Below are 26379 nucleotides of genomic sequence, written 5' to 3'. Positions count from 1 at the left end.
CCATTTTAGGTGTGTGCACCAGAACTCCAGGCCTGGGCTTTTTTGTTTTTTGTCGGTTGTGGGGCCTGAACTCTTGGCCTGGGCGCTGTCCCTCAGCTCTTCAGCTCAAGGACAGCGCTCTACCACTTGAGCCACAGTGCCACTTTCAGTTTTTTCTGCTTAAGTGGTACTGAGGAATGGAACCCAGAACCTCATGTATGAGAGGCAAGCACTCTACCACTGAGCCACCTTCCCACCCTGTCCCTGAGCTTTTTGCTCAGGGCTAGTGCTCTACCTCTTGAGCTACAGCTCCACTGATATCTTTTCTCATTAATTGGAGATAATAGTCTCATGGACTTTCCTGCTAGAGCTGGCTTCGAACTGCGATCTTCAGATCTCAGCCCGCTGAATAGCTAGTTTTGTTTTGTCGGTCGTGGGGCTTGAACTCTGGGCCTAGGTGCTGTTCCTCAGCTCTTCAGCTCAAGGGAGCACTCTACCACCGCTTCCAATTTTCTGGTGGTTTATTGGAGATAAGAGTTTGGGGGGGGGGGGGGGGGGGCTGGGAAGGTGGCCCAGTGGTAGAGTGCTTGCCTTGCATGCTCGAGGCCCTGGGTTCGATTCCTCAGCACCATGTAAGCAAAAAGAAAAAAGCTGGAAGTGGCGCTGTGGCTCAGGGGGTAGCGCTAGCCTTGAGCTGAAGAGCTGAGGGACAGCGCCCAGGCCCAGAGTTCAGGCCCCATGACCGGACCCAAAAACAAAAACAAAAAAGGAGTTTCACGGACTTTCCTGATCTGAGGATCACTTTGAACCGTGATCCTCAGATCTCAGCCCGCTGAATAGCTAGGTTTACAGGCATAAGCCACCAGCACCTGGCTGGCACAGCTAGTGTTAATTTAATTGCATAAGTTTGCTGACCTTCCAAATATGGGGAAATGGGGATGGGCCACGAGTCTGCAGCACACAACCACTTAAGCAACCCAGAGAACCCGAGAACCACCCCTACCTGCGGGAAGGCGTGGCCAGGGCCGGCCGCAGCTCCGCCCATCAGAACAGCCTCTTCCGGCTCTGAGCACGAGGGACGCAGAACCCGCCCTCCCGGCATCCCCTGCGGCAGCCGCAGAATGAATGAAAAATGACACGCTTCCCTGCACCGCGCGTGCGCAAGCGCCGGCAACCTGCGCCGACTGCCGCACGTGCACTGGGCCCCGGACTCCGCGCACGCTCGCTGCGCACGCGCACGTGGCTTTCAGAAGTTCGGCCCGGCGTGGGTCGGGCGGTAGGCGGTGCTGCGCAGAGCGGAGGATGGGGCGGGGCGGGGCGGGGCGGGGCGGGGCGGGGCGGCGCGGCGCGCCGGAGGACGGCGGGGGCCAGGCGGGCCTGCCGAAGGCGCGTGTCCCACCCTTGGTGCTGCTGCGGACCACGGGGCCATGGAGGCCGAGCTGAGCTCTGAGCGCAACGGCCAGGCTCGGGCGCCCGAGGACAGCGCGCGGGCCCTGGCCGAGTTCGCGGCGCTGCACGGCCCGGCGCTGCGGGCCTCGGGCGTCCCGGAGCGGTACTGGGGCCGCCTCCTGCACAAGTTGGAGCACGAGGTACGGCCGGGGCCGGGCCCCCGAGGGGCGGGCCCGGGGCGGAGAGGGGTCCCGGGGAGGGGGGGGAGCGCGGGGCGGAGAGAGGGCGCGGGGCGGAGAGGGGGCCCGGGGGGGGAGCGCGGGGCGGAGAGAGGGCCGGGGGGGGGAGCGCGGGGCGGAGAGGGGGCCGGGGGGGGAGCGCGGGGCGGAGAGGGGACCTGGGGGGCGGGGAGCGCGGGGCGGAGAGAGGGCGCGGGGCGGAGAGAGGGCCGGGGGGGGAGCGCGGGGCGGAGAGGGGGCCGGGGGGGGGAGCGCGGGGCGGAGAGAGGGCCGGGGGGGGGGGGAGCGCGGGGCGGAGAGGGGGCCCCGGGCGGAGAGGGGGCCCGGGGGGGGGAGCGCGGGGCGGAGAGGGGGCCCGGGGGGGGGGAGCGCGGGGCGGAGAGAGGGCCGGGGGGGGGAGCGCGGGGCGGAGAGAGGGCCGGGGGGGGGGGAGCGCGGGGCGGAGAGGGGTGGGGGGGGAGCGCGGGGCCGAGAGGGGGTCGGGGGGGGGGGAGCGCGGGGCGGAGAGGGGTGGGGGGGGAGCGCGGGGCCGAGAGGGGGTGGGGGGGGAGCGCGGGGCGGAGAGGAGGGCGGGGGGGGGGGGCGGGAAAGCGATGGAAACTCCGCCTTTTGGCTGGGGGCGGCCTGGAGTTGGGGAGCCCGAGTTCTCAGCCTGTGCCCCAATCTGGGGTCCTGGGCCGGGCTGGCCGGCGCTGAGGCCCCAGCTGTGTGCCGCCCCGGGGCGGACCCGTCACCCCGCCGGGGCATGCGAACCGCGGCTGGGGCTCGTCTGAGGCTGTCTGCCTGCTGCCGAGAGCTGGAGCCTGTGAGTTTGGGGAGCTGCGTGCGCTCCAGCGCCTGGTGGTTCTTCATGCCTGGGAGACAAAACTTTTAAGGAGGCTTGGATGCCTTTAGGTGCGCCTGGTTTTTGTGGGAACAGTTCCATCCTGCTGCCTGCTGGCTCTAACCTGGGGTTCCCCAGGGTCCCTCTTTCCTGCAGAGGGGTGGTGAGTGAGCCCTGGGATTAGCGGATTTGCCCAGGCGCTCAGGCCAGTGCGGCTTCAGGGCGAGCCAGCCAGGGCCCTGTCCTAAGCTGGAGTCAATTCCTCTTGACTACTCATGTCCCACTTTGAGATAGTTAGGGGTGCAGGTGACCAGAAGGAGCCTCAGAGCCCAGAGGAATGTGTCTCACAGAGATCTAGAAGCCCAGAGTCTGGCTGACTGACTAGAAGCCCAGAGTCTGGCTGACTGAGAGCCCAGGGATTGAACCAGGTATCTTCCTACCAGAACACACTGTTGTAACCCCATCAGCAAGAAGGCAGAGCACCACAGTTGATAAACTGAATTCTAGGCGTCTTTATTGGCAAGGCGGGTGACTGCATGGGGGCATAGGCTTCCCAAATCATGCAGCCCCCAGAGAGCTCAAAGCTAGTCTTTTAAAGATAAAAGCCACATTATCCCAAGCAACATGTGAAGGTTTTAATTTTTTTTCCTCTTCATAGCATACAAAAGCAAGAATGAGCATTGTTAGCAGGTCTAGACTTATTTCCTGGAATGCTGGGCACATGGAACCTTTTGGGGTTTTTCGCAGCACCCTCTAAGCAAATGACAGCTCTGGGGTTAGGAGCCTTTATCCTTGGGGGATAAATGGCATTTCTTCTGTCGGGCTTCTTGCTTAAGGACATAACCTACTTCAATACAAGCGGCTAGCTCAGTGCTAGCGCATGTGCAAGGCCCTGTTCTGTCCCAGCACTGCCAAACAGCAGCAAAACACATATCCAAGGGTATTCAGTGAGAGTCACGGTTCAAAATTTGAATTTTGCTCTTTTCCTGGGCCAGCTGTTTGCTGTGGAGGAACATGCTGGCAGAAGCAGGTATCCTGAGATCCCTGTTCTCTGGGATCAGTGACCACAGGGGACTGGGTGGCAAGGTGCCAAGTACATAACCTTGTCACAAGTTCAGGTGCCTCAGTTTGGTTTAACAGGCTCCGTGTGAGCTGGGCCTCCCCACAGCGGTGTCTTCTGTGTCTTTGCCCATCACCTGCCCTTCCCTGAAGGCTCACCCTGGTCCCAAGCCTGTGCTGTGGTGGAAGAAGACCCCAGGGAAGATACAAAGAGGATCCCTGTGTGAGTGAAAATGGGCCATGTGAGATCCCCTAGGTCCTGCCCTGCATCCCACAGGGGTAATAGACCCATCTAAGCCCTGTCTCGGTGTGGGAAGCAGAGTGATGAGACCTTACCACCAGGGAGCTAGGGGTGTCAAGAAAGATAAGCTCCAGCTTGTAGAGGTGGTCACTAGAATTTCCAGTCCTGCCCTGGCCAGTCCCGCCACTGTGTCCTGGCCAGGGGCGGCCTGTGTCTTTCCATAGCTCTCACATGCAGAGCTGAGTCATTCTGAGTCATGAAGAACCTGCACGGGGGCCAGGCCAGGGAGGAGACCAGCAGGACCCGCACCTGCACGACCACAGGTGATCAGGCCCTCATCTGTGCCGGGCCAGTGCCTTGGTGCCTTGGCTTGGACCTAGGCTTCAGAAGGAGAGGAGTGACTTAGACACTACCACCAGCTCCTCTGCCAGAACCTTCCATAAAGCTTCTTCCCTTGGCAGTTTCCCTAGGGGCTCCTCTGGTCCCACCTTTGGTGTTTGGCACCCTATTACACAGCACAGGAGAAGCCAAGGTTTGAGGAAGCCTCGGGCGTGAGTTCCATCCCCCAGCTTCCTTCCTAATCTTCAGGGCAAGGCTGCTTGGGCCTCCTCGGGATGGCTTCGAGAGTTGAGGACTTAGCTTCAGGCTCTGTGCTTTTCTCCTCCTAGGAACCCCACTCCTATCTCCAGTGCCCCACATAGCCCTCCCAGTGCAGCAGAGTAGTTTCCGTGGGCTCTGAGGGCCTGGCCCTTGAGGGGCTACCAGCCCAGGCACGATCCCCTGTGATCCGTCTCCCCTCCGCATAGCGGCACACTGGACACTCCCTGCCTGCCAAAGCTGCCTGTGCCTGCAGAGGTGGCTCCTTCCAGCAGGCACAGAGTGCTGGGAAGAGAAGGTGCAAGGCAAGAGCTAGCTAGGTTTGGTTGCCTCCCTGCAGTGGATTGGGAACCTTATGGCACGTTTTCGCTAACTCACACGAGGATGAGGACACGAGTTCTCTCCCAGCCTTTAATCCTCCCAGCAACCCTGGAGGAAGGCCACTGCACGCACCGGGAAACAAGCAACAAGTGGCCAAGAACCTTGTTCAAGGGCACATAGGTTGAAGCAGCAGTTACAAGATCTGAACCACAGAGGCAGTCTGAAAATCCGAACCCCCCCGCCCTCCCCCCATGTCTTTGCTGGCTCCCACAGAGAACACGTAAGTGGCTGGAACAGCAGAACTGCTGACAAGAGGCCAGCGTGTCTGCTTTTCTAGCTGCTTGAGGTTCAGAAGTGGCCTTGGAAACCCAAGCCCATGCTTCCTGTCTTGAGGACTTGCCGCAGGCCCCTCAGGCCCCGAGCTGCCTGCGTGTGCTGACCAATGATGTAGAAGACCCCATAGATTGCCTGGCTGCCCTGGTCTTACGTTATTTCTGATGAGAAGGAAGTCCAGTTGTGTTTTCCCTATAGAACAAGCACTGTGGCCATATCCAAACTCGGTGTCCTGTGCGGCTGTGGCGTAGATCAGGTCCCTGTGATGTCCCTGGGAGTCTGTCGGATTTTGTGGGGAGATTGTCAATGACATGCCCAGCTTCCTTCTTGCTTTTCAAAGGGGTCTGATGGCCTTCCGGCCTGTGCATGGCCCTCATCCCCTGCTGCCTGTGCTCTGACCCCAGGTTTTTGACGCCGGGGAGATGTTTGGGATAATGCAAGTGCAGGAGGTGGAAGAGGATGCTGTGGAGGATGAGGCTGCCGGGGAGGCCCGGAGGAAGCAGCCCAACCCAGGCGGGGAGCTATGCTACAAGGTCATCGTGACCAGCGAGAGCGGGCTGCAGGCCTCAGACCCAAACAGGTAGGAGCCATGGCTGGATGTGCATGCTGTCAGAGCCCGCTTCTGTGTAGAGGTCACCAAGACACTGGCTGTTGGACAGCCCTCATGAGCCGAGCTCCATGCTTGTAACCCCCCCAAGACGGCCGATGTCCAGCCTTGCCTCCCGGTTTCTGAGTGTGTCCACATCTGCAGTCCAGAAGTACCTCTGTGATCCTGGACCCTGATGGTGCCTCCCACTATAGGTGTGTTTCAGGTCCCACAGTTTTGCCAAAGAGATCAGGACTCTCCCCTGCCCCCGCCCCCGGGGAAGATTCCCTGTGACTACTTTCGTTGGTGAGGGGTCTAGGTGCTGCACCCCAAGGCCCTGCAGCCTTGCTGAACCAGACACGGGGTTGGCCTGGTCTTCTTGAGAGCCACTCAGTCCTTTGAGCAGGTCACAGATGAGACCCGAGACCCAGGGCTGCCTTCTGCCCAGGGCCACTGTCCTCAGCAGTGCCAGGCTGCCCGCTCTTCTGCCAAGTGAAGAAACTTGCCGTCCTCTGAGGGTCCCCAGAATCCAGGCTGTCCTGCTTTGTCTGTGTCCTTCTCCACCTGTAGGTGGTGGGCATCCAGCCCACCCTGTAGCTCTGCGCAGCACCCCATCTGCCACTCCCTGTGCTTCATTCCACTCACTAATTAGTCTTTCCCGGCTGCTAGGCCCTAGCAGGCTCCTCCATCTCCTTTGCCCCACCTGCATCTGCCGGGTCCCTCAAGCCACCCGGCACACACTGCTAAAGGCCCACTCTGCAGTTTGTTTTAGGGCATGCAAACAAATTAAAAAATAGAAGTATACTCTCTCAGCTACTCTAGAGGTTAAGCTAGGGAGGGAGGAGGAGAGCTCAGGACCCTTCTGAGAAAAGTTAGCAAGGTCCTGTTAAAACAACAAAATCAAACAACTAGCTACTCAGAAGGCTGAGATCTGAGGATCAGGGTTCAAAGCCAGCCCTGGCAGGAAAGCCCATTAGACTCTGATCTCCAATTAACCACCAGAAAACTGGCAGTGGAGCTGTGGTTCACAGTGGTAGAGCACTTGCTTTGAAGCTAAAGTGCTCCGGGACAGCACCCAAGCTCTTAGTTAACAGCTCCACAACCAACAACAAAAAAGGATTGGGGATATGGCTCAAATGGTAGAATGCTTGCCTAGCATGTAGCCCTGGGTTCTATCAAACGAGAAAAAAAAGACTGGCACCAATGACTTACCCGTATAATCCTAGCTACCCAGGAAGCTGAGATCTGAGGATTGCAATTTGAAGTCCACTCAGGTAGAAAAACCATGAGATTTTTTTCCTCACGGGCACTAGTTCAGGACCCACTTTAGGGACCAATAAAGGAAAAGCTAGGCACCAGTGGCGCATGCCTGTAATCCTAGCTTCTTGGGAGGCTGAGATCAGAGGATTGAAGTTCCATGCCAGCCCGGGCAGAAAAGTCCTTTACATCCCGTCTCAAGGCAAGAGGCTGGATGTGGTGACACACTTACCTCAACTTCTACGGAAACAAAAAGCAGGAGAGCCGTCCAAGTGTGCACTATGGTAGGAAGCAAGGCCCCATCTCAGAAATACCCAGCACAATAAAATTTGAAGGAATGGCTCAGCAGCAGAGCATCTGCCTAGCAAGCTCTGGGCCTTATTTCAAATCCCAATACTGCCCCCCAAAACAAATGCTCATATGAGCACAATAAGATTCCTGCCTTTGCCCTGAGCCCAGAGTTTCTGCTGTTGCTTTCATTCTGCAGGGGGAATACAGTCAGAGCAGCTGAGGGGCTGCCTCGCTCATAGAGCACCTTCTTGTTGGGAGCCAGCGAAGCTCTGGGCCATGGCCTACTCAGGCCCTATCCTGGAATGTAGAAGGCCACACCTGGCCTTAGACCTGCTGCTAGAGTGCCTGCCCCACCCCAGCGTTGTGGGAGCTGCACAGGCCATGGACAGTCACGGGCAGGGCAGAAAGCCCGCTGTGGGGTGAGTGCCGTGTGTCTCTCCTCTGCACACCCCCCTGCTGCTGCTCCTGTGTGTGGAGTCGTGGTTCCGCTTTTTGTTTTTCTTTATGGAATTGAACCCTGGGTCTCATGCATGCCAGACAAGTGTCTTAACCACCTGAGCCAAGGCCCCAGACTTTGTTCGCTTGTGTGGTTTTTGTTGTTTTTGTTTTTGGCTCAGGTGTGAGGCTTGAGCTCTGGGCCTGGGCACTGTCCTGAGCTCTGCAGCTCAAGGCGAGTGCTCTACCACTTGAGCCACAGGGCCACTTCCGTTTTTCTGGTGGTTAACTGGAGATAAGAGTCTCACAGGGGCTGGGAAGGTGGCTCAATGGTAGAGCTCTTGCCTTGCATGCCTGAGGCTCTGGGTTTGATTCCTCAGCACCACATAAGCAAAAAGGAAAAAGCCAGAAGTTGTGCTGTGGCTCAAGTGGTAGAGCGCTAGCCTTGAGCTGAAGAGCTGAGGGACAGCGCCCAGGCCCAGAGTTCAGGCCCCACGACCAGACAAAAAAAAAGTCTCACAGACTTTCCTGCCTGGGCTGGCTTTGAATCATAATCCTCAGAGTTCAGCCTCCTGAGTAGCTAGGATTACAGTTGTGAGCCACCAGCACCCTGCTTGTATTTCAGTTTTGATACAAATTCTTGTTCAAACTGCTCCAACTAGCCTTAAACTCAAGGTCCTCTTACCTCCTCCAGAGTTGCTGGGATTATGGGTGTGTGGCACCATGCCTGGCCAGCCTTTGCTCTTGACGGTGCTGGTGCTGCTACAGGAAGCAGGCGGGACTGCTCGGGTCTGCCCCGCAGCAGCTGGGAGCCAGTGGCTGACACGTAGGCTTGGTGTCTGCAGTGCCACCACACTCAGTGTGCTCAGCTACCTGGTGTTCAGTGCATGTGGAAAGGAAGTCCACTCAGGAGAAGGAAGTCTTGTTCAGGGCCACACACTGAGGAGACAACCAGGATTGTGGCTGAGGCCTAGAGACTCCAAAACCATCACCGTGGTGCTAAAGAAACAGCTTCAAAAGAGTTGGGTGCTAGGTTCAGTCACAGCCCTGAGCCTCCTCCCCTTTCCTGCCCGCCGAGCCTGCCTGGCGCTCATGCCACACGTGGCCTGTGCTTTCAGCATCTTCCTCATTGACCACGCCTGGACGTGTCGCGTGGAGCACGCGCGCCACCAGCTGCAGCAGGTGCCCGGGCTGCTGCACCGCATGGCCAACCTGATGGGCATCGAGTTCCACGGCGAGCTGCCAAGTGCTGAGGCTGTGGCCCTGGTGCTGGAGGAGATGTGGAAGTTCAACCAGACCTACCAGCTGGCCCATGGGGTGAGCTCACCCCCAGGCCCGGGGCAGGGAAGACGGCCACGGTGTGCAGGCTGGGCTTCCCCCGTGCCCCGTGGAGGCTCTGCACAGTCCCTGGGGTCAACCAAGGTTGTGGGCCCGGTGCCCACCCAGCCCTTGGCCTCACTCTTCATAGCTTTATCAGAGTGATGGCCTGGGCCCGGATGACTTGGCCCTTCATTATTCCTTTCTAATCCCGTCCCTCTGTCTCCCTCCTACACACACACACACACACCAGACACACACACACACCAGACACACACACACACCAGACACACACGCACACACACCAGAAGAGGCTCAAGCTCTCATTACTCATCCATGTGGCTTTGAGAGACCCCTTCTTTCCTTTACCCCACCCCCACCCTGACTCAAGGCCCCCTGGCCCCAGAGAGCAGGGAACGCAGACACCCCCGTGTTTGTTGCAGAGCACTGCCCCCCCCCATGCCTCCACCCCCCCACCAAGTTCTCACAGTGCCCCATGGCCGCCCCTGTCCAGGAGGCCTGGGACTCCCAGGCCCAGAGCAATTTGGCAGAGGTGCATGTGGGTGGAGGGGTGCCCAGAAGGGCAGGGCGGGGGGGCACGTGGCTGACACTGACCCCGCTGTGCCCGCAGACGGCGGAGGAGCGCGTGCCTGTGTGGTACATCATGGACGAGTTTGGCGCGCGGATCCAGCACGCGGATGAGCCCAGCTTCGCCACCGCACCCTTCTTCTACGCACCCCAGCAAGTGGCTTACACCCTGCTGTGGCCCCTGCGGGACCTGGACACCGGTGGTAAGTGAGGTGCATGCCCGTTCCGGAGGATGGGCCTGGGAGCGGCCGCGGCCCCCCGCTGATGGGCACGCGTGTCTCCACGCAGAGGAGGTGACCCGGGACTTTGCCTACGGAGAGGCAGACCCTCTGATCCGGAAATGCAGGCTGCTGCCCTGGGCCCCCGTTGACATGCTGGACCTCAGCTCCTCCACGCCCGAGCCGCCTGCCGAGTATTACCAGGTGTGCCCTCTGCCTCTGACCCCAGGCCTGTGTGCCTGGTGGTTTCTGGAACGTTCTCCATCCAGTCACCAAATGTTTCTGAATGCCAACTGATGCCAGACCCTGAGCTGGTTACTGTGGGAGGGAGGGAAGCATTTGGTGAGAGACAAGGGCTCGGCGTGGGCAGGAGGTCCCCATTGCGCAGCCTGCACCTGTCCCCACCTCAGTCCCGGGCGCCTGGTGCTGGAATCAGGGCCCCAGGGGCTCAGCTGAGCTGGACTGGGCCGGGCCCAGGGCCTGGGGGCAGTAGGGGTGGGGAAGGGGAAACAGGCTGGGCAGTTGGATCTTGCTCATCACCAGCTCACCTCACTGTGCCCCCACGGTGGGTGTCTGTGGGTGCTCACGCTTTTACATCAAGTGGGGAACCCTGCACGGCCCCTGTGTGCTTCACGTCGTCTTGGATGGCCTCTGGTGCCTCATGCAGTGGTGCGAACTAATGCAGTGGTGCGAGCCATTGTCAGTACGGTGCTGCTTGGGGAGCAGTGACCAGGACAAAATGCCTGCCACGTCCCGCAGCGTGAAATTACTTCTCAAGTGTATTAGACACACTGTCAGTTAGATCAAGGATAGAGAACCCATGGGCGCAGAGGTCTGAGTGTTCAAACACAGGGAGCTCCAGGGCACAGCGGGCCCTAGCACTCTAGGCTACTTCTGAGCCATGGGCCCAGCGGAGCAGCTCAGAAGTGCAGGCTGGCGGGGAGACCTCATGCAAGGAATGGGGCTCGGTGAGGCTTTGGCCAGGGGAGGGGAGCTGGGGTCCAGAGCCAAGGGGACGTGAGAGCTTCAGAGCCCATCGCGTGTGAGGCTGCGGCGTGCCCGAGGGTTTTGGGAAGGCCTCGCGGGGGCAGCGCTGTGCTGCGGCCCCGCGGTCCCTCGAGTGCTGCTGGCTGACGGCCTGCGGCCTGCCATGGTGGACACCTCCAAAGCAGCGGCTCTGAGGGAACCACTGTGCCACACAGACCCACAGGCGGACCTGTGCGTGGGGCTGGAGAGGGACAGGCACGCTGGCCTGGAGGCCGGCTGTTAATGGGACAAAAAGGGACGTTAGTGTGCGCCTTGGAAAGTTCTGAGGGAAGAGGAGCAGGCCACCTGCCCTCACCTGGAACGTCCTTTTTCCAGGCGACCGCTCAGGTCAGGCTGTGACCCACGTGGCTTCTGTGGAGCTGGGGTTTGGTGGCACTCAGTGCGCTGCCCCGGCTGTGCACTATGGCTGGGGCTGAGGCCCCGGTGAGGCGGTGCTGACTGTTGGTGTTGGCTGGAGGCCTCTGCTTTTCCACATGGGGCCTCTTCGTGGGCTGCCCCGTGTCCCCGTGTCCCCGTGGCATGGTAACTGACCTGGCCAGAGAGAAAGTGAGAAGCCGCTCAACACCTGGTGGCCCGCCTCCGGAGTGCCTCGTCTCCACTGCTGCTGCCCAGGAGACGCAACCGCTAGTGCGGCCACCTTCGACGAGGTGGACTGAGCTGTGCCTTCGGAAGAGACGCAGCTCGTGGACCTGCCCCTGCGCCAGTATGAGGGCTTGAACTCAGGCTTGCAGACGGTCCCTTTGCTTTTTTGTCCAAGGCTCTACCATTTGAGCCACAACTCTACTAACAGCTTTTTGGTTGTTAATTGTAGATTTTCACACACTGCTGCCCAGGCTGGCCCTCCGCTGGCCGAAGCCTCGAGCCCCACTCCCCACCCCAGCCCGACTTCTGAGCCCACAGCCCAGTGAGGCTACCCATGGCTCAGAAGCAGCTTGAAGTGCTCAGGGCCCACTGTGAGCTGGGAAGTGGAACTCCCTGTGTTTGAACACTCAGACATCTGCACCCATGGGTTCTACAGATCTTCAGATCTCAGCCTCCCGAGTAGCTAGGATGACAGGCGTGAGACTCTGGCGCTCAGCTATGTAAACATGTGTCAAGCCCTCCAGCACTCCTCGGATCAACAGCCCCTGCAGAAGACGCCAGGCTCCTTCCCACCTGACTCAGGCAGTGCTGAGATCAAGAGCGACCTTGCCTGTCTCTTCTTCTTGATGTAGAATTGGGCGGTTCTACACCCGAGAGACTTTGACCCCAAGACCCCCCAGGTGGTGGCCTAGCTCAGTCCTATCAGGGAGGCCCTGAGGTCCATTTTCAGCTCTGCTCTCTTCCTTCCAGGCCATCTTGGAGGAAAACAAGGAAAAACTGCCACTTCCCATCAGCCCTGCAGTGTACCCCCATGACCACATCTTCAAGTAAGTGTCTGTCCCTCGGTCACCGTCCTCCAGGAGGGGACGAGGCAGATCGCCGTGCTTCTCTTCAGCTGTCCCAGGCCGTCTGCCTGTATTGATCATTTTGTATGGCCTTCCAATCGTCATAAATTCCTCCATGGCCCCTGATCTGCAGAGTTGAAAGCCAGCCAGGGCTGCATAGTGAGATCCCTCGCCAAAAAAAAAGACCTGAAGCCAGGCGCCGGCGGCTCACGCCTGTAACCCTAGCTACTCAGGAGGCTGAGATCTGAGGATCACAGTTCAAAATTAGACTGGACAGGAAAGTCCGTGAGACTTTTTCTCTAATGAACCACCAGAAAACCAGAAGTGGCTCTGTAGCTCAAGTAGTAGAGCGCTTGCCTTGAGCTGAAGAGCTGAGGGACAGTGGCCAGGCCCAGAGTTCAAGACCCACGACCGACCAAAAATAAAGCTCTGTAGACTGCAGGAGAGGTGTGCCTGAGTCCCTGGGGCGGGAGCTGTCAGGCTCTGTCACCAGTGAGGAGCCGTGCCCCCTTGTGCTGAGCTGAGCCAGACACCAGATTCTGCCTTTGTGGAAGCCCCTCCTAGAGACCCCTAAACCTGGTTCCGCTGCAGGTGGGTGGGGTGCTCTTCTCCACCCCCACGCAGGCCCCAGCAGACCACAGGAAGCCCACTCAGCGCCCTGCTCACCCCGGGCTTCAGTCCCTCTCTAGGGACTGGATCTTCACCCAGTGCCAGCCGCCTAGTCCGCCACAGCCCCTCGGGCCACCTTCACCCATTGTCCCACAGGCCTCTGGGCCCCCTTCACCTCTGCCCTGGGCTTGTCCTGACCTGACTGGCCTGCAGATCCCCTCCCTCCCCCCCCCATGGGAGAGCTCATCAGGGCTCCCATCCCATACCCACGCTCTTGTGGCATCCGCTGTCAGAGCAGTGGTAGCAGCCCACCCTCTACCCCCATGGAGCACTGTCTCCTAATGCCTACACTGCCCTGTTCCATCCCGTCCACAGACGCAGGACCTAAGCTCCCGTCCTGAAGTGAGAATCTGGGCACAGAGGGCACAAGGTGCCCAGCCCCTGCTGACCCGGAGCCCCGGGCAGGAGCTAACCCCACCCCACCCCCCGCAGGGTGCACACGGACGTGCAGCAGGTGCTCAGCCACCTCAACCACCCGCGCTTCACCTTCACCCCAAGCGAGGCCGACGCCGACATCCTCTTCAACTTCTCTCACTTCAAGGACTACAGGTGGGGTGGCCTCCCAGCCCCCCGGGCCTCCGCCAGGCCCCCGCTGCGCTCTGAGCCAGCTACTGCTCCACCCACAGGAGGCTCAGCCAGGAGCGGCCACGCGTGCTGCTGAACCAGTTCCCTTGCGAGAACCTGCTGACGGTGAAGGACTGCCTGGCATCTGTGGCTCGCCGGGCAGGCGGCCCTGAGGGGCCCCCCTGGCTGCCCCGCACCTTCAACCTGCACACCGAGCTACCCCAGTTCGTCAGCTATTTCCAGCAGCGGGAGAGGCGGTAAGGCCCCCAGGCAGGCGGGACCCCGGACAGCCTCGCCCTGCCAACTTCCTACTCCGCTGGCTTCCTGGGAGACACTAGCTCGCCTCACAGTGGGCCTGGGGCCTGCGCCCCTGGTGCAGCATTGCCAGCCCCCTACTCCCCTAGGGGTGAGGACAACCACTGGATCTGCAAGCCCTGGAACCTGGCCCGCAGCCTGGACACGCACATCACCAAGAGCCTCCACAGCATCATCCGGCACCGCGAGAGCACCCCAAAGGTGGGGCCCGGCCCAGGCCTGGGTGGTGGGCGGGGTCCGTGGTCACTGGGCTTTCGGGAGTGAGCGCTGGGGCCGGACCTGGCCTCGGACCACGCACTGACCGTGGAGGAGGCCCCGCCCACCTCAGGCAAGCAGCGCTGACCGCCAGAGTGACTGCGGCAGGAGGGTGGGGGGCCGGAGGGACACCAGGTGCAGGGGCGGGACGTGCGGAGGGCACATTGGGGCTCAGAGGACACAGGTCTGCCCAGGCCGTGTCTGGGGTGGGGGCCGTGAGGGTGCTCATTGAGGGGTGAAAGGAGTTACAGGTGAGGCTAGTGCATGCATTTTTTCCATTAGATGTGATTCCTAGATGGGGTTGAAGTAAGGAAAGGGCAGTGGTGGCTGGCCCAGGCGGGACTGGGCAAAGGGGTCCTGGGCTCAGGGAGGAGCCCTGTCTTGGGTGCGGGAACTGAAGCGAGCCCATGCCACCTCCAGGTTGTGTCCAAGTACATCGAGAGCCCCGTCCTGTTCCTCCGAGAGGACGTGGGCAGCGTCAAGTTCGACATCCGCTACATTGTGCTGCTGCGCTCCGTGACGCCACTCCGGGTGTTTGTGTATGACGTCTTCTGGCTGCGGTTCTCCAACCGGTAGGTAATCTGCGGGCCCGGGGTGCTGGCTGACCAGGCGTGGCGAGGGGCTGGGCCGAGGGTCTCCTCCTCCATCTGCCAGCTTGTGACCCTTTGTTCCCGGGTGGTGGTGAGGCTAGCGTGGGCACGTGACAGGCGTGACGGCTGGTCGTGGCTGCAGATTTCACAGCTCCTTCTCCTGACCCCAGCTCACACCAGGGAACCAGTGCCAGCGTGGCCAAGGGGTGTTGTGTCCCTGGTTCCCAGCAGCGGCTCAGCTGTCCGCTTGTTCTCTAGGCCCTTTGCACTCAGCGACCTGGACGACTATGAGAAGCACTTCACTGTCATGAACTATGACCCGGAAGTGGTACTGAAGCAGGTAGGGCCTGGGATGCGGGTCCTTGGTGTGGCTGTTAGAAACATCTTGAAAGCAGCAGTATTGTGCCAGGCACAGGTCCTTGGTGTGTGGGGGTCCTGAGGCAGGTCATGGCGTGGGGTCAGCAGTGGACACCTGGGAAAGGTGGCTGTTCAGGTGTCAGGGCTGAGGCACAAACGTGAGATGCCTGGCCGCCAGCTGGGCAGCAGGTGCCCGCACCAAGGCCAGCTCTGAGTGCTGGAAGGAGGATGGAGAAGCAGACCTCCAGATGTGTGTCCCAAGCCCTCTCTGTCCTGCTGCCTGTCCACCAAACCCCATCTCGCCTGTCCCGCCTCACACTGTCCACAGCCAGATGTATGGAGATGGCACGGGCACACCTTAGCGGACCCCTCCACAGCCCAGCCCTGGTTTTCCATGACTGGTGTTTGTGCCAATGCTATGTGATTGGATGTGTTCTGAGACCTCACAGGGTGGTTCCAGATCTTTGTGGCTGTTGAGTAGTGACGCATGGTCCTCATGTTGACCCCGTACCTGCACTACCTACTGGGGGGTGGCTGCCATGTGCCCACTCCCCACAGGCAGAGCATGGCCAGGTGGCCCTGTGGCCTCTTGCCCTTGACCACTCTAATCTGAGTATTATTAGAAGCCATCGCTAAGGGCTCCAAGCCCTCCTGCGCCCCTTGTGGGAAGCTGCGTCCAGCGGGCATGCCGGGTGCTGGCTGCTCTCCAGCCTCCTGGCCCGTCCTCAGGCAGAGCTCGGAGTCTGCAGCCGGTGCGGCTCCGCCCGGACCAGTTCTGAGCCATGCCTGCTGGCAGGGCGCTGCCCACCCGCCTCCTGTGCCCTGGCACTCAGGCGGTGTACTGCAGCCCCGCAGGCGGGACGGGGAGCAGGGACTTTTTGCAGGGGGGAAACAGCCTCAAAGTTAAATCTGCCTGCCGGGCACCGGTGGCGCTGGCCTGTCATCCTAGCTACCCAGGAGACTGAGACGTGGAATGTGGAGGTTCAAAGCCAGCCAAGGGCAAAAGTCCAAAAAGTTATGTCCAATTACCGGGCGGAACGCAGAGCCGGAGGTACCGGTGCCCGCCGCTCATCTCTCACGGGAGGATCCCGGCCTCCCACGTGGTGTGCCTTGCAGGGCTGGGATTGACCCCGCCTGGGCCGTGCGGGCTGCGGCCAGCCCGAGCGTTGCGACAGGCCTTGATGTGTTGCAGGTGCACTATGACGAGTTCATCCCTCAGTTTGAGAAGCAGTATCCGGCGTTTCCCTGGAGCAGTGTCCAGGTGGGCCTGCGCCCTGAGGCGGGGACAGAACTGGGCCTGCAGGCTGCCCTTCCCCTCCCGGCTCAGTGGAGGGGTGCTAGTGCCTTCTGTTGGTCCTCTGCCTCCCACTGAGTCTATAGCGATGGCTCTGCTGCCCCTAGGCCTGTGTGCGGGGTTGTGGGCTCCCACAGCAGAAAGGAGTGACCTGAGAGTATTTGGGACACCGTAGGGCAGTCAGAGGGTGACAGATGTGACAGGCTCCGTGGAAGGTGGGCCTCTACCACCTGCAGGAGCTCTGGGCAGAGGTTAGGATATAGCAGTGGCCCGGTGGAGAGGCCCTGGGCTGCATTCCCAGCACCTCCAGTGAAGGCAGCCCTGGCTGGTCTAGAGACCCCAGAAGAGGAAGAACGGTTCAGGCCACAGGGCTGCCGCGTACAGCTAGGAGGGGCTGGGGCTTCTCCCAGCGTCCATGCTGAGCAGGCCGCCTCGCCTGTCCCCAGGCTGAGATCTTCCAGGCCTTCGCCAAGCTTTTCCAAGCCGTGTGCGCCAAGCCGCCCCCCCTGGGCCTGTGCGACTACCCTTCGTCCCGGGCCATCTACGCCATTGACCTCATGCTCAAGTGGGACAGCCATCCCAGTGGTAAGCAGCCCCCAGCCCGTGCCGTGCTCCCCCTCCCCCACCTGGGGCCCCCTTCCCACGGCCATGCTCTGCCCCCAGGGAAGCGCGTGATGCAGCCGCAGATCCTGGAGGTAAACTTCAACCCTGACTGCGAACGGGCCTGCCGCTACCACCCCACCTTCTTCAACGACGTCTTCAGCGCCTTGTTTCTTGACCAGCCTGCCGGCTGCCATGTCACCCCCCTCCTCTAGTCCCCCCGCCCTCTGGGCAGAGCCGTGGCGAGCAGGGGTGTCGGCAGGGCTGGGCGCTGCAGCCCGCTCTACTCTACCTGCAGCCGCCGCCGCCGCCTCCACCTCCACCGGGAGCTTTATTTTTCTAGTAGTAATGTTGCTGTTACCGTTGAGGTACTGTGCCCAGGCGTCCACTGGGGCTTACGCCTGACATCTCAGGACGGTTCCCAGAGGTGCCACGGGAGCCTCTTCCCTGAGTGGCTCCCCACAGGCGCCCAGACCAGGACTTGGGTGCGGCTCCCATCTTCGGGAGGCCAGCCACAGTTCTGCGTGCTGCGTGCTGCGTGACGCCGCGTCTGCCGTCCCCCAGCCCTGACGGGCATGTGCTCTGGGGCGGGCAGGCGGGCAGGGGCACCAGCATCGGCACCGGGAAGACAGGGCCCAGGAGAACTTTACGTTAAAGCAGAAGCTGTCTTCCACCAGTGTCTGTCAAACTGCAGGAGTTTCCATGGATGTAAAGTTCTAGTTTTTTCCAAGGTTTGTTCTGCCTGTTTCTGTGTGGCCAGTGCGCCCAGGCCCCGCTCACTAACGCTCCGGCTCTGGCTCGGGGACCCCCAAGCCAGTCAGCCTGAGGGAGTTCCCGGGGAGGCTGTCCGTCCCACCCCACCAGGCCCTCGGCAGCAGGGGTGAGTGCTGGGCGATGATCGTGGCTGGAGGACCCCAGCGTGGTGCCGGCCCAGCACACAGCGCAGCGTGGGGATCACCCAGGCTCACACTAGGAGTCTGCATGATGGGAGCCCTGGCCCGGCTGCCAGCTTGGAAGGCTCACACAAGTACGGTCACTTCCACACCCACAGGCCCAGAGTGGAGGCTGCCCTGGCCTTGGCTATGTCCTTGGAGAGAGGCCACTGGCGGCCCCCCACCCTCAGCTTGTGAGGAACCAGCCCTCTCCTGCTCCTGGGGCTTTTGTGGCTCTGGAGTGCGCGGTGCTGGGAAGACCCCAGGCTCTTCTGGGTGAGGTGCCACGCCGCTCCCCCTCCCCAGTCCCTGCCCCACACAGCCCACCGCACAGCTGCCTGCAAACTTTATTGGGTAGAAAATGACGGCCTGCCTCACGCAGCTCAGAGGCACGGGACCCTGCACCTGCATGGGACTGGGCCCACCCGCCCCGCTGCTGCTGGCGGCCCTGGGCTCAGGTCCACATCCAGATGGACGACAAGCAGGCAGGGCAGGCGTGGCTTTGGCAGCGGTGCTCAGTGCTTGGCAGGCCGGCCAGCATCCTCACTCCGGGCGCCACCTCCCGGGCCGGCCTCGGTTGTCTCGCCATAGGGTGTAGTTGAGCGCAGTGGCAAAGGCCAGCCAGGCCAGGTAGGGGTACAGCAGCCTGGCGGCCTGCGGACTCACCTGGTGCCAGGCCACGGTCGTGGCTGTCGCCGCCCCGCCAATGAGCAGGAGGTCCGCCAAAGCCTGCAGAAACAGCCTCAGTCACCGCTGTCCACGGCTGGGCTCGGGCCTCCCCAGCCTCCAGGGACCTGCCACGCCCGCCCTGCCTCTGAATAAGCTGGGCTGGGGCTCAGCTGGAGGCCTCAGGCTGTGCGAGGGGGCTCTGCTGTCCCCAAGGCTGGCCAGTGGTGGGGACCCCTGTCTGGCTCAGCAGGGACCCTTCTGAGGGGTTGGGGTGCAGCTCAGTGGACTTTTTTCTTTTGGAGGTGGTGGTGGTGACCCTGGGGCTTGAACTCAGGGCAGAGCACTGCCCCTGACTCTTGCTCAAGGCTAGCGCTCTACCTCTTTAATCCTCAGCACCCTTTAATCCTCAGCACCGCTTCTGGTTTTCCGGTGGTTAACTGGAGATAAGAGACTCATGGAATTTGCTGCCCAAATTGGCTTTGAACCATGATCCTCAGATCTCAGCCTCCTGAGTGGCTAGGATGACAGGTGTGAGCCACTGGTGCCTAGCTTAGTTTTTTTTTTTTTTTTTTTTTTTTTTGGTCCAGTCGTGGGGCCTGAACTCTGGGCCTGGGTGCTGTCCCTCAGCTCTTCAGCTCAAGGCTAGCGCTCCAACACTTGAGCCACACTGCCACTTCTGGCTTTCTTTTTTTCCTTTTTGCTTATGTGGTGCTGGGGAATCGAACCCAGGGCCTCATGCATGCAAAACAAGCACTCTACCATGGAGCCACCTTCCCAGCCCCTAGCTTAGATTCTTTTAAGCCAAGAAACGTATATGACAGTCCTAGGGCTTAAACTTAGGACCTTGAGCTTTTGTTTAAGGCTAGCATTCTGCCACGTGGCCATAACTCCACTTCCAGCTTTTTCTGAGTAGCTTATTGGAGCTGAGTCTCATGGGCTTTCTCAGCCTCGTGGGACTGCAGGTGTGAGCCACCAGCGTCTGACAAGACACTTTTTTTCCTCTTTTTCTTGTTTGAGGCTGGGCCTTGCTGCACTGCCCAGGCTGCCCTGGAGCTTGGGCTCAAGCCAAACTCCCGAGTGTGTACACTGCAGGTGCGGCCAGCGTGCCGGGTGGAGGGGCTGGAGGCATTCCGCTGTGAGCTCCCTGCCACTGCCCGCTGCCCACATCCCCAGGCCACCCGCAGGGAGTCAGGCCAAGGCCGCACTTACCCAGCCCATCTCTCGGGCACCAAAGAAGATAGGCGGCCACGTCCAGTTCAGGGCCAGCTGCCCAGCGTAGAGACCCAGGGGAACCACAGCCTCCTCTGTGAAGCCGCCCAGTTCTTTCCAGACCATGTAGGAGCCATATCTAAAACAGAGGCCACTGGTCAGAAGGACACCATCAGAGAAAGGGCCAGAGCCTCACTCATCTCTGAGATGGCAATGATGCCGTCACTGCCTCCTGTGTGATGTCCAGGAAATCACTTGACCTCCCTGGGCCTTCGTCTTATAGGATTGCTGTGGGGGCTTACACACACAAAACAGCACCTGCTGCTATTTTCAGCAGTGTCATAAAGGGCAGATTCATGGAGAAGGCTTTGAACCTAGCCAGGGGCCCTGCCAGCCACAGGCATCTGGCCCAAATCTGGCATGATGGGAGGAAGCAGGGATAGAGATGTGAGCCACAGCAGGTCTGTAGAGAACATTCTAGGAGGAGGAGGGGACTAGTTGACCTCTGACCACACTCTGAGGCAGTCCCCACAGACACCACCAGGGGACGCCCTTCCAGTCACTGGGCACTTTCCGGGCAGGTCCCTTGTCAAACACAGGTTTTGGAACATGCCATCCTGGGCCCTGGCAATGCAGTCCTTGAAGCTGCACCTCTGCCACCGCAGTAGTTTCTCTTGGCACCAGTCCTAGAGGCCCACAGGCCAAACACACCCGGGGCGGGTGGAGGCAGCCTCCCCAAACCCAGAGGAAGGAGGCCCGCAGCCTCGCTGGGAACCGGGGCCGCCTCTGCGGGGGGCCACCCTCCAGGAAGGGGCTAAGCCCGCACCCACCTACCCCATGGCTGAGTAGAGCGTGCCCCAGATGGGGGCGAGCGCCCAGCGCGGCGGGTGCCACGCGGGCTTCTGGAGGCCGGCGTACCAGCGGAGACCCTCTCCTCGCACGAAGTAGGAGCCCACAAAGCCCCCTAGACTGGGCACCAGGGTGAAGCCCACCGGGGGCACCCAAGGTGGCGCCATGGGTGCTGCAGCTGCTGCTCCAGGAAGTCCTGAAAGAACAGAGGGTGGGGTGAGGGCCTTCCCCAGCCCCGCGAGTTCTCCCACCTCAGACCCCCCACGTCCCTCACCCGATGCAGGTTCAAGATCCCCTCCACCTGGGCTGGGAAGGTGGCTCAGTGGTAGAGCGCTTGCCTTGCATGCTCAAGGCCCTGGGTTCGATTCTTCAGCACCACATAAGAAAAAAGCCGGAAGTGGCACTGTGGCTCAAGTGGTAGAGGGCTAGCCTTGAGCTGAAGAGCTCAGGGACAGCGCCCAGGCCCAGAGTTCAGGCCCCACGACCAGACCCAAAAAAAAAAATCCCCTCCACCCGGCAGGCTTCTGCCCTGCCAGCCCTGCCAGGCCTGTGCCTGTGTTCTAGCACCTTCTTCCTTCTTTCCTTCCTTTAGTGGCTTAACGGCAGACAAAGCTTGTTCCCCACCACCCACTGGGGCCTCAGGGAAGTCCCCTCAGCTTTCTCAGTTTCTCCTCGGTAGAGAGGGATGTGGCTGGGCACCGTGGCCCACACCTGACATTCAAGGGTCATGGTTTGAAGCCAGGCTGGGAAGGAAAGTTCATGAGACTGTGTGGGTACCGGTGCGCGTGCGCATGCACACGCACACGTGCCAGTCCTGGGGCTTGACCTCAAGGCCTGGGCCCTCTGCTCTGGCCCTGGTTTTTTTTTTGTTTTTTTTTTTGCTCAAGGCTAGTGCTCTGCCAGTTGAACAATAGCGCTACTATCAACTTATAGGTTGTACCACAGCACCACTTCCGGTTTTCTGGTGCTTAGTTGAAGAGTCTCAGAGACTTCCCTGCCTGAGCTGGCTTCAAACTGCAATCCTCAGATTTCAGCCTCCTAAGTAGCTGACAGGCGTGCACTACCAGCACCGGGTTGATGAGACTCTTATCTCCAACTAACCACAAAAAAGCCAGAAGTGGAGCTGTGAGTCCAGTGGTAGAGGACTAGCCTTAAGCAAGAAAGGTAAACAAGATCACAAAGCCCTGAGTTCAAGCTCATAAAAATAAATCTAGTTCCAAATAAATGCTAGACACCAAGTCTCGCAGTTCGGACAGGAAAGTGCACAGGCCTGCCAGGCACACACCTCTAAAATCCCAGCCTTCACAGGGCCTGAGTTCCAGGCCAGCCTTGATGAGGAAGACCCCAGCCCGCACAAGGCTTAATCCAGGCGAGCCTTGAAGGGAACGAAGATCCCAGGCCCTGTCACTCACCACTCCTGCTGAGCTCAGCGACTCCTGCCAGGGTTTGGTTTGGTTTGGTTTAAGAGGGTCTTGCTATGTAGCCCAGGCTGGCCTTGAACTTGTGATTTTCCTCTTGACCAACCATACACCTGACCATCTAAAGGTACACAGAGCTGGATGCCATGTAGAATGGGATCGGGGCTCACACCTGAATTCCTGGCTGCACAGGAGGCTGAAATCTGAGGATCACAGTTTAAACCAGCTCAGACAGAAAAGTCCAGTAATTGTTAATTTCCAATGAACCACCAGAAACCCGGAAATGGTACTGTGCCTCAAGGAGCTATATAGCACGAGCCTTGAGCAAAAGACTGAGCTCAAGCATTCAAGCCCCACAACCGACAAAGGTGTAGGATACCTCATATATTACCAAGTTCCACAACAGTTTCATCACTCAGAAAACCTGGGCTGGGAAGGTGGCTCAGTGGTAGAGTGCTTGCCCTGGGTTTGATTCCTCAGCACCACAGAAACAGAAAAAGCCAGAAGTGGTGCTGTGGCTCAAGTGGTAGAGTGCTAGCCTTTAGCTGAAGAGTTGAGGGACAGCGCCCAGGCCCAGAGTTCAGGCCCCACGGCCAACCAAAAAAGAAAAAAGAAATCCTGTGCCCGTGTGCAATCACACCCCGCCAGTGCCACCCAGCCCCTGGCAACCACAGCCTGCCTTCTGCCCCTGTGGACACTGCTTGGCAGGGTCCCTGCAGGGGCCTGGCAAATGCTTCCTTTCCTGAGCATCCGGTTTTAGAGGTTTGTGTGGCAATACGGTCCCTGGGCCCCAGCATGGGGAAGGGGAGGCGCACAAGGTCCCCAGGTACCTCCTAAGCTGGTGTCCCTGCCAGCCTGCAACCAGCCCCCCCCCCCCCCCCCCCCCCCCCCCCCCCCCGCTGGCCACAGCCATGGAGGGGTGGGGCCAGCCCAAGGCCAACACAGGGAACGGGAACAGACGCAGGCCGCACCCACAAGACTGTGCTGTGTTTATCATCTCACAGGCCCCAGTCATCAGCGGGCACTCCCAAAAAACGGGAGGTCTCCTTGCCAGCTGGGCTCAGAGCCTCCTGGGGCCTCTGGACCCTGCTGACTCCTGGATCACCCCAAGGGGGAAGAGGGAGGAGTCAGGCAGGGGTGGGGCCCGCACTGAGTCACCCTGGGTGAAGCTGTGCAGAGCCACAGACCAGCTCTGGGGGAGAGGGGCACCCAAGGGGGCCCGGGATGGGGCTAGGGGCCCAGCAGAGGACCAAAACCACTCACCGAGCCGCTACAGTATTTGTCTCTTGCTGAAGGTGGATAAGAGTCCAGCCTTAGCTCTGCTTCCAACTTGCTGGGGTCCAGGTGGGGGAGTGGGCAGTGCTGGGGCTATTTATCCCATTTCCTCCTAGAGACAGTGACCAGGAAGTAGAGCAGACTTGCTCCCATCCGTCCTCCTCCCTCCACTGAACCCAGCCTCCTCCAGGCCTTATCTGTCCCTCCACGTTTAAGTGATTCATGCCTGGTCCTCTTCATTGTAAGAAAACAAGCAGTGAGCCAGCAAGAAGTCTAGAAGGATCCTTGGCCAACAGGTGACCAGGAGTTCTGAGTGTGGCTGGAGGGAGAGGGTCACTTCTTAAAGTGCATTCAAGCACTGCTTGCAAAAGTGAAGAGCGCCAGGGCGGATGACCTGTGGTCCTAGCCACTTGGGAGGCTGGGAATGGAGGACTGCAACTCAAGGCCAGCCCCAGGGAAGAAAACTCGATAGCGGTGTCCTCTCACCCCACAGCGGGGTGCAGAAGATGCGGGTCCTCCCTCCTGGGGGAGGAGGGCGGTGCCAGGCGCCAGGCCGGCGGGCGGGAGAACTCCAAGGGGCACCCGGGCCTGGACCGCAGGGGCAGCGGAGACCCGGGTCTGGGCGGGAATTAAAGTCCCGTGTCTAAAAATAGCCGGTGAGGAACAGGGCTGGAGGTGGGGCTCAGAGGCCGTGAGTTCAAATCCCAGCTCCCTGAGGGGAGCAGGGGCAACGGGCTCGCTGCCGGCCCGACCCCCGCCCCGCGGGGCGGCCCAGGGTCCCCGGGAGGAGGACGACCGGGCGCGGTGCAGTCGGGGCCGGGGCCACCTGCGGACACCGCGGGACCCCGGCCTGGAGGAAGCAGGCTCCGGGATCGGACCACGGGGCGCGCGAACCCTGGACCCCGAGGTCCCTTGGCAGAGCCTCAGTTTCCCCGCCTCCCCGTTCCCAGCGAGTCTCCAGCAGCGGGGAGCGGAGGGGCCGCTCGCCTCCCCGGGCTGCGCAGCGGCCGCGGGGCCGGGCGAAGCCCCGCCTCCTGCCGTCCCGCCCCCGGGGACCCGAGCCGCACCGAGCCGCCCCGGCCCGACGTGGCCCCGGTCCCGATCGATCGATCGAACGCTCCGGGTCCGCGCAGGAGCCCCGCCCGCAGGCGCCCAGGCCCCGGCCCACGTGCTGCCCGGCGTGAGCCCGTGACGCGGGCCTCAGCTGCCCCTCTGGCCCCGCGCGCAAGGGCGGGCGCGGTCGGGACCGCACCGGTGGGCGCCCTGCCCGCGCCCCCGGCCCCCACCGCAGCGCCCCACTCACCGCGGCCCAGGCTCGACTCGATCCCGGAAGGTCACCGCGCGGAGAGGTGGTGGCTGGCCTCGCCCCGCCCCGCCCTGCAAGCCCCGCCCATAGCCCTGCCCGACCACGCCCCTCTGGGGCCGCTCCTCCGGACGCGCCCGGCCCCTGTAAGCCACGCCTCCTGGGGACCCGCCCGTCCGGCCACGCCCCCTGAGCGCCTGGCGCCGCACGGGCGGGAGCTGGAGCCGTGACTCACGGCTGGAATGAAGCGGTCGAGAGCTTGTAGTCCGGAGTTCAAACGCCAGCCTCGGCGTGCGTGCACGCGCGCGCGCACACACGCACACACACCAGTTCACTTAGCTACTTGGCATTGGACTTCCGGGTCCACTAGCGCCAATCTCCTCGTACTGGTCCGTGCGTCTGTAGTCGCAGATTGGGAGACACGCCCTTCTCGTAGGGAAGAGGCTCAGGCCGCCGGCCACCTCCACCCCGGGCAGCCCGGCCAGCCCGGCCGCGCCTCACGAGCTGTCTGGGCGCTGGGCACCTTCCTTTGCAGAGCGTAGTTTGGCCTTATGGCTCTGGGGGCTCCTGTGTGCCACCCCCACCTCACGATGCTCTCGCCCCGGTCTCCATGTTCCTCCGCGCTGCTGTGTGCACCCCCTTAGGTTTGGCTCCTCCGCTCTGCTGTGTGCGCCCCCTTAGGTTTTGAAGGCTCCCCCGCCCCACAAAAAAGTCTGGAAATGTCACCCCCACGTGTGCTAGGGAGAGACGGGCCCAGGTGCGGCCTTGAGAGCGCAGCTCGGTCAGGAGGGCTCTCAGAGACCGAGGAAGCCACTCCCGCCGTGTACAGCAAGGCTTTGTCTGTCCAGCGAGTCTATTATAAACGTCAGCTCCATTCCGCCTCTCAAATGTGGCCGACTTGCAGAATCCCCACCAACAGCTCCCTAGCTTGGACTTCCCAATCTCTAAAACCGTGCAGTTGAGGCTGGGAAGGTGGCTCAGTGGTAGAGTGCTTGCCTTGCATACATGAGGCCCTGGGTTCGATTCCTCAGCACCACGTAAGCAAAAAAAAAAAAAAGCCAGAAGTGGACTGTGACTCAAGTGGTAGAGCGCTAGCCTTGAGCTGAAGAGCTGAGAGGCAGCGCCCAGACCCCCAAAAAAAAGTCCCTTTAAAGGGCTGGGAAAGTGGCTCAATGGTAGAGCGCTTGCCTTGCATGCATGAGGCCCTGGGTTCGATTCCTCAGCACCACATAAGCAAAAAGAATAAAAGCTGGAAGTGGCGCTGTGGCTCAAGTGGTAGAGAGCTAGCCTTGAGCTGATGAGCTGAGGGACAGCGCCCAGGCCCAGAGTTCAAGCCCCATGACTGGACCAAAAACAAAAAAAAGAAAAAAGAAATAGCTTCCCAAGCCAAGCACCGATGGTTCACACCTGTAATCCTAGCTACTCAGGAGGCTGAGATTTGAGAACCATGGTTCAAAGCCAAGCCCAAGCAGAATAAATCTTCATGAGGCTTTTATCTCCAATAATTACTGAAAAAAGCTAGAAGTGGTGCTGTGGTTCAAGTGGTAGAGTGCTAGTCTTGAGCACAAAGAGGCTTAGGGGACAGTACCCAGGCTCTGAATTCAAGCCCCAGACCAGGAGAAAGAGAGGGGAAGAGAGCGAAAGGAAGGGGGGGGGCAGACCCATGAAGGTGAGCTGTGGTCCAGTGATTGCGGCCCACTCAGGTTGCTGAGTGGATGAACTCATCCTGTTGCAGTGGCCTTGGCTGCAGCCTGTTTCCTTCATCTGGAAAGAATGTAAGAGCTGGCCTCCAAGCCAGGTGCTGGTAGCTTACACCTTTAATCTTAGCTACTCAGGAAACTGAGATCTGAGAATAACAGCTTGAAGCCAGCCCAGGCAGGGAAGTCTGTGAGATTCTATCTCCAATTTACCAGCAAGAATGAAAAAGCCACAA

General features: G+C 60.5%; 2 protein-coding genes across 5 annotated transcripts; one reads left to right on the top strand and one right to left on the bottom strand.

Moving 5' to 3' along the window:
* Window positions 1–1377: 1377 nt before the first annotated feature.
* Window positions 1378–17521, top strand: Ttll12 (tubulin tyrosine ligase like 12). 2 transcript variants are annotated; one of them, XM_042697962.1, is made up of 14 exons: window positions 1378–1568; window positions 5386–5561; window positions 8669–8867; window positions 9499–9658; window positions 9744–9877; window positions 12053–12129; window positions 13249–13365; window positions 13443–13637; window positions 13785–13896; window positions 14371–14522; window positions 14799–14880; window positions 16090–16158; window positions 16638–16776; window positions 16855–17521. In XM_042697962.1, exons 1-14 carry the CDS (start codon window positions 1407–1409, stop codon window positions 17004–17006), a joined length of 1926 nt encoding a protein of 641 aa, XP_042553896.1. In that variant the 5' UTR covers window positions 1378–1406; the 3' UTR covers window positions 17007–17521. The 2 variants fall into 2 exon arrangements, with proteins under 2 accessions (XP_042553896.1, XP_042553897.1); XM_042697963.1 differs by lacking the exon at window positions 1378–1568 and adding an exon at window positions 3621–3712.
* Window positions 17522–18054: 533 nt separating this feature from the next.
* Window positions 18055–24524, bottom strand: Tspo (translocator protein). Of its 3 annotated transcripts, XM_042697961.1 has the most exons (6): window positions 24447–24524; window positions 23132–23255; window positions 21863–22071; window positions 20436–20646; window positions 19602–19740; window positions 18055–18452 (listed from the first exon to the last, which is right to left on the bottom strand). In XM_042697961.1, exons 4-6 carry the CDS (start codon window positions 20615–20617, stop codon window positions 18267–18269), a joined length of 507 nt encoding a protein of 168 aa, XP_042553895.1. In that variant the 5' UTR covers window positions 20618–20646; window positions 21863–22071; window positions 23132–23255; window positions 24447–24524; the 3' UTR covers window positions 18055–18266. The 3 variants fall into 3 exon arrangements, with proteins under 3 accessions (XP_042553895.1, XP_042553893.1, XP_042553894.1); XM_042697959.1 differs by lacking the exon at window positions 21863–22071; XM_042697960.1 differs by lacking the exons at window positions 21863–22071; window positions 23132–23255 and having other exon boundaries at window positions 24447–24513.
* Window positions 24525–26379: the final 1855 nt, after the last annotated feature.

The sequence above is a fragment of the Dipodomys spectabilis genome, unplaced genomic scaffold (genome assembly GCF_019054845.1).
Source record: "Dipodomys spectabilis isolate Male_0828 unplaced genomic scaffold, ASM1905484v1 ptg000230l, whole genome shotgun sequence".
NCBI classification, from domain to species: domain Eukaryota; kingdom Metazoa; phylum Chordata; class Mammalia; order Rodentia; family Heteromyidae; genus Dipodomys; species Dipodomys spectabilis.
This window is presented reverse-complemented; position numbering and strand designations above follow the sequence as displayed.

Coding starts and splice junctions, on each gene's coding strand:
- Ttll12 (XM_042697962.1), top strand. CDS start 1,407: ATGGAGGCCGAGCTGAGCTCTGAGCGCAACGGCCAGGCTCGGGCGCCC. Junction 5,562..8,668: donor CAGGCCTCAGACCCAAACAG/GTAGGAGCCATG, acceptor CTGTGCTTTCAG/CATCTTCCTCATTGACCACG. Junction 9,659..9,743: donor GCGGGACCTGGACACCGGTG/GTAAGTGAGGTG, acceptor GTCTCCACGCAG/AGGAGGTGACCCGGGACTTT.
- Tspo (XM_042697961.1), bottom strand. CDS start 20,617: ATGGCGCCACCTTGGGTGCCCCCGGTGGGCTTCACCCTGGTGCCCAGT. Junction 19,741..20,435: donor ACGCTCTACTCAGCCATGGG/GTAGGTGGGTGC, acceptor CCTCTGTTTTAG/ATATGGCTCCTACATGGTCT. Junction 18,453..19,601: donor GTGCCCGAGAGATGGGCTGG/GTAAGTGCGGCC, acceptor CTGTTTCTGCAG/GCTTTGGCGGACCTCCTGCT.